Genomic DNA, 6,389 nt, shown 5'->3' with positions numbered 1-6,389 from the left:
ACTTGAAAAATGTACTTTTATCATGTGATTTAATAAAAGTAATCGTTCAAAAATAATTTTAAACTCTTACAAGGTAAATAAACGTATATCCAACATCAATAAACCGTCACCTAAAATGTTATGGGGTTTTTTATGTACCATCACAGACATTAAAACCTGGTTCATAAATATAGGGTGGAAGACTGAAGCAACAGGGTGACCACTGATGATTTTAAATAAAGGCTGTAACCTTTGAGGTTTAACTTGACAGTAGCATGAGGTTGGTTATGGTTGAAGAATGGATCCCTGGCAGGTCAGTGAATTGTTCCATGATGGCAGCTCCTTAAAATGCCAAAACTGTTCAATCACTTATTACGTATAAGACGCACGTGTGGTCGTGTATGTGATATAATAAAATACTATACTAAATAATGACATTATTAATTCGACAAGTAGTGATGTTCTAACAGCTGTCTATAATCTAATGGTAATGTCTGTAACAAACTATCACTGAGTAATAAGGCCAAATGCAAGAATTTTGTAAAACATTTAACTTATATCAAAACTATTAAAGGTTTTGGTATGTGCATAAGTTATAAATCCAACCACTTTTCAAATGTTTCACCTTATTATTTTACATAGGGAATGGCTTGGCTACGCTAAGCTTGGTCTGCTAGCCTCCTGCAGAAAGCCATTTGTTCTATGGATTTTATCAGCATCTTCTAACCCAACGCTAGCCAGTAGTATTGTTTTCCACTGGTAAACATGTCAACCAACAAAGGTCCACACAATTATGGTTTGTTTCTTTGTGGAATCCTTGCATACCGTTGTATTTAGAAATGTTAATATAAACCTAATACCTCTGTGTGACCATGTGTGCAACAGGTTAAATTTGAGTTGAGCAGGAGTGAGACATAATTAAAAAGAAGAATTAAACAACAGGTAGGTCCTTGATTTAAAACTATTAAAGTGGATTTAATGAAGTGAAATACAATCACACCTGTGATCCATAAAGGACCACTCAATCAAAGACAGCCAGCCAATATCCCATAGTATTAATCAGTGGACTGAGTTTAAGGCACAGAGGAACATGATCACTTTATAGACAAAAACAAAAGACAAAACTGTGGTTTAAAGAGAAACACACACATGCACACACAGACTCTTATCTTTGGTTCCAGCTCTTATAAGGACACTTGGAGATACAATCAATTAGTAATTGATTAATTTACGCATGCAGCTGATCCTGAGTCAGTCTACCATGTCAAGAGAAAATGATAAGAGCCTACTCATTATTGCCAAATATTCCCCACCAGCAAGTGACTAGACCATGTGATCCAGCCCCTTTGATTTGTTTTATGTCACAGCAGCAGAGGCTTCTGATTAGCCAGTGTCCAATCACAGGCAAGTCCTCAAAAGAAAAAAAAGTTTGTGCAAAAACAAGAAATATAGAAACGACTGAGTCAAGCTCTGTGTCCAGAACCCAAACATTCAAGTGTCACATGACCATGTTCAACATGGTGAGCACCTCCTCAGGGTTTCCCAATGTCCACTGTGATTTCAGTAAAAAGATCAAATGTTTCCTTTTTCACCACTTTGTACGTCAAAGAATTGAGCCCGTCTTTTCTCATCGTGTCTCTGGTGTGAGCGATTCTGTCAAACCTGAGGAAAGCAATAGAGATTCATTTACGATTACGCTAAACCATTCATTATGATCAAGGTTCATAAATATAGGGTGGAAGACTGAAGCAACAGGGTGACCACTGATGATTTTAAATAAAGGCTGTAACCTTTGAGGTTTAACTTGACAGTAGCATGAGGTTGGTTATGGTTGAAGAATGGATCCCTGGCAGGTCAGTGAATTGTTCCATGATGGCAGCTCATTTAAATACCAAAACTGTTCAATCACATATTATATATGAGTAGTCATATGAGACGTGTGGTCGTGTTTGTGATATAATAAAATACTATACTAAATAATGACATTGTTATTATTAATAACATGACAAGCAGTGATGTTACAACAGCTGGTAACAGCTGTCTATAATCTATTGGTAATGTCTGTAACAAACTATCCTCCCAAAGTAACAACATTTCTGGACAGATTATTCAATTTATATTTTTTCATACCTTTCAAAAGGGATTTACTATGTTGTATTGTTTTTGCAAGGTAATTCCCAATTATACTGAGAATAACCCTGTACCCTGCAAAGGATTGAGCGACAGATACTGAATGAATATATTTTTATGATATTGTCCTGAGAATATCTTCTCAAAGAATTCTTCTATGCATAATCTTTACCTGCTCTGTTATCTATAAAAGTATGGCTAATGTTCCTACCTTAGGACTTTGCTCTGGGAGCACCGACTGAAATTCAGAGATTTAAACCCCAGGTTTCACCACTGATTAATAAGGCCAAAACCCTGCTTTAACGCAAGGATTTTGTAAAACCTTTATCTTATATCAAAACTATTAAAGGTTTTGGTTTGTGCATAAGTTATTAAATCCACCCACTTTTGAAATGTTCACCTTATTATTTTACATAGGGAATGGCTTGGCTACGCTAAGCTCAGTCTGCTAGCCTCCTGCAGAAAGCCATTTGTTCTATGGATTTTATCAGCATCTTCTAACCCAACGCTAGCCAGTAGTATTGTTTTCCACTGGTAAACATGTCAACCAACAAAGGTCCAGTTAAGAAAAAAATGATGAGGCAGAGTAGGGGGTTTCATCATACTAATAAGCATTAGTATGATGAAAGCACCACACATTTATGGTTCGTTTCTTTGGTGAATTCTTGTATACTGCTTTATTTAGAAATGTAACAATTAAAATGATTCTTTTTACCTGTAAGAACAAATAAAGTAGAACAAACAAGTGAGAGCCATTATGCTTACCTCTGAGGGTTGTCCTCATTCAGTTTGTCGCGAGTATGTCGGATCATGCGACATTTTCCGATCTCTGCACTCGGCCTGGACACGTACATGCCACTGAACACCAGCCTGCAAACATGAAATACCAAAGGTCTCATCTTATGCTGACCTTGTTTCCTGGTCTGTGTACAGTATATGTGTATAACAGAGTGGAGTCAGGCCCTTCATTCATACCTGTTAAAGATATCATCATCCTCTCCACCCCAGCCCCAGTAGTTATTGGGAAATCCATTAATTTTAAGGATTTGTTGTTTACTCATGGAGGACACGCCCCCAAAGAACTGATTATAGGGTAACCTGTGGATCAAAAAATGTTTTTATTTTGCATGGTTGAAAAATACTGAGTTATGTATTGATGATGGTTTGCAAAGTGAAAAATAATACATCTTGATATTATTTATGGATGAACAAAACCTTGGAAACTGAGAGATTGAGTTTAATAATTTACAATAACATTAATGGCTGTACAGCATGGGTTTCCTTTCATCCAATTATGATCTGGTCCTTCATGCACTTTAACACCTGTTGAAGTCAAACATCCGGGATTCATTTCTATTTTCGTTTTTAGTCTTATTGTTTGTTTACGCTTTTATAGTTGCAGCAGTTAGTCACATTTTTCATCGTAAAATATTGGCATAGTATAAAAAAACAATTGCTTTAAAAACAAAAAGATTTTTCCCTGCACTGAAGCATTGTCTAAGGTAACAAAGCCTACAAAAAGAGAAATCTGCAGAGTTGTGTCAATTTAAGACCAATAAAAACGAAGTAATTCTTTCAGTGTACAAAATCAAATGCTATCTTGTGAATTTTTAAGGCGTGTGTGTTTTTGCCTACAAATAGGAAACAGGAAATGAGCAGTAGTGCAGATGGTGAAGTATCTACAGTGTCTTTGTCAGCACTGTTTAAACACATGACAGGAAGTGCACCACCAGAGGAGGATTGTGGTGATAAGAATCTGAAAATCTGTGTGTGTTCAGCAGAGGTGGACAAAAACATGCAAAGACATAAACCTGACACTGACTTGAAGCCAAACTTGTCCATGGCAGCAGACAGATGTCGTGGGTTACTGAAGCACTTGTAGGTGTTGCGGTCGTCTATGGGGATCAGATCGACATCGCTGAAGACGAAACAGTCGTAGTTGTCATCCTTTAGCGCTTCGACATAGCCCACATTCAGCAGCTTGGCCCTGTTGAATTTGCCTGTGCCCTCCTGACACACAATAACAGAAGCAAAGTCACAGTCAAACAACAACTCAAGAGAAACAATGTTCACAAAACACATGCAAAGACACAGTTTCATCACAGGTTAATATGTTTAAATTGATAAGAGTGGAAGCACACTGCAGGCGTCATGCCACCAGAAATGGAAACAGTAGAGGCAGAAGGAAAAGCAGTAGTAGAAGAAGAGCATTTACCACAATGACCTCTCAATGCCTGCGACAATTGGCCGAGACACGACAGGCGGTGCGTTTCAGTTTCTCCAGCGAACACAGCCATAGGTCAGAAATGCCTGACATGCAGAGGGAGGAGTGTGAAAGACAGTGCCAGGAGGAAAAAAGGAAGGAAAGAGAGAAGACAAGAGAGGAAGGAAGGAAAAAGGAAAGTAACTGTGAGTCAAATCACAACAAACAAGTGCTATGAGAAGAAGCTGTTAATCAAAACTGAATTGACCAATGACCAATGCAATGGACACCTTCTGTTCTATTAACGTTGTGTTTAAAGACAACGTTAATAGAACAGAAAGTGTCCAGTGGTCAATCACGGTCACTGGGAACATTTATATGTCATTCAAATCACTTCAGTACCAAAGGCTGTGTCAGACGACTCCAGATTCCATGCAAAACACACACACACAAATACATCCACCACCACCCCGCGCACACACAGACACACACACAGACACAGACACACACACACACACACATCATGTGAATTACATAACTTCAACTTAATTGTCATATTAGTCAATCAGCAGACGTCAATGCCCCAGAGTGTGTTGCTAGTGAAAACAGCCATGTTGTGGCACCCGTTAAGAAACAGCTAATTTATTATTTTAAATAAACACAGTATGACAGGACCTACAGTATGCAAATGTGAGCACTGATATATGACTTGGATTAATAGATAAATATTTTGTCCATTCATTTCTAAAAGGAAACATTACAGTTAATGAGTATTGACAGAGTCCAAAGTCGAGAAAACATAGAATAGAACAGAATTGTCTTTATTGTCATTATGTTCGGTTAAAACAACGAAATTGGGGAAGGCTTCTCCGCTTGTGCGTGCAGGCGCACACGCACAAGCACACACCTCGCATGATCATTTGTCCCAGATCAGGGCAGGATATAAGTGTTGAACTTGTTTACCCAAGGACATAGTGCTAAGAGGATAAAAAGCCAGGAACAAAAGGAGAAAGAGAAAGACAGGACAGACTAAAAACAGAACAGATAAGAAAATGTTGAGGACAGAAAGCTAAGAGGGAGCAGAAGGACAGAAAATACAGAAAAACCACAAATATAACAAACAAGAGCGAGTAGAGAGAGGATGTCGGGGGGGCAGATGAAAGAGAGGACAGGAAGACCAGAGGAAAAAGTCAGAGAGTTTGGGGAAGAAGAGGTGGAGACAGAGCAGAAAGACGAGAATTGGGGGGAAGGGGGCACAGCTAAGACATGAGAACAATGTTCAATGCTCAATGATGGTGTGATTTTAAACGCGGTAATATTTGTCCTTAATGTTTGAACAATAACTGGTGAATTTTGTGTACAGAATGTATCCTTGTCCTGGTTGGCACCGTTTTATTTTTTTTTCAAATCTTACATCCTGTTAACTCCTGAATTTGTGTACAGTTCCACCACCTACATAGCTAGGTTTGACACCAGGCCTTGTCTGGAAGACTTGGGTAAAGGTTACCATTATCAGTGGAAGAATTGGGCTATACATTTCACTAATGTTTTTATTAGCACACACAAGGAAACGATTTTAGTCCTGAAGGGTTATCCTGAGGGTTAAAAAAAACAATGAGGAAAGTTTGGATTTTATGAGTCACGCTTTGTAACATTGTTTTGATAGAATAAAACAGATAAGTTTGTTTTTGCAAATCAACAGCGATAGATTTTGAAAACCCTTGCATCAGGCTGTAGGTACATCCGCAGCCCAGTTAAAACTCTTATTCCCAAAATCCCACTGCTTCCGGGAGGGACCATTGACGTCACGCCCAGTGACCTCCGCAACCCTTAAAACTGGGGTGCAGCCCAGGTATCGCTCTCTCTGACCCGGACTCCCAGGCGCAACTCTTCCCTTCACCTCTCCAGACGAAGAAGACCCAGCTTAAACTTCTACTCACCACGAGCCACGGTGAAAAGTTTATAGCTAGAGAGCATCTAACTCAATCTGAACTCAGCCAATAGGTAATACTTCGAACTTTAGCGCTACTGCAACGGGCAGCAACCCAAAGAGGGACAAGAGCGGCTAGTCTCTTCC

General features: G+C 38.9%; 1 protein-coding gene across 1 annotated transcript in view; it reads right to left on the bottom strand.

Moving 5' to 3' along the window:
• Positions 1–929: 929 nt before the first annotated feature.
• Positions 930–6,389, bottom strand: part of b4galt1l (DP-Gal:betaGlcNAc beta 1,4- galactosyltransferase, polypeptide 1, like) — an 11,545-nt gene continuing 6,085 nt past the window's right edge. The window contains exons 3-6 of the mRNA XM_008326820.3: positions 3,932–4,119; positions 3,085–3,207; positions 2,875–2,979; positions 930–1,641 (exon numbers count right to left, since the gene is read on the bottom strand). Of these exons, the coding sequence (XP_008325042.1) occupies positions 1,512–1,641; positions 2,875–2,979; positions 3,085–3,207; positions 3,932–4,119 (546 nt within the window). The 3' untranslated portion in view covers positions 930–1,511. The remainder of the gene's footprint in view (positions 1,642–2,874; positions 2,980–3,084; positions 3,208–3,931; positions 4,120–6,389) is intronic.

Source organism: Cynoglossus semilaevis, chromosome 15 (genome assembly GCF_000523025.1).
Source record: "Cynoglossus semilaevis isolate Cse_v1.0 chromosome 15, Cse_v1.0, whole genome shotgun sequence".
NCBI classification, from domain to species: domain Eukaryota; kingdom Metazoa; phylum Chordata; class Actinopteri; order Pleuronectiformes; family Cynoglossidae; genus Cynoglossus; species Cynoglossus semilaevis.
This window is presented reverse-complemented; position numbering and strand designations above follow the sequence as displayed.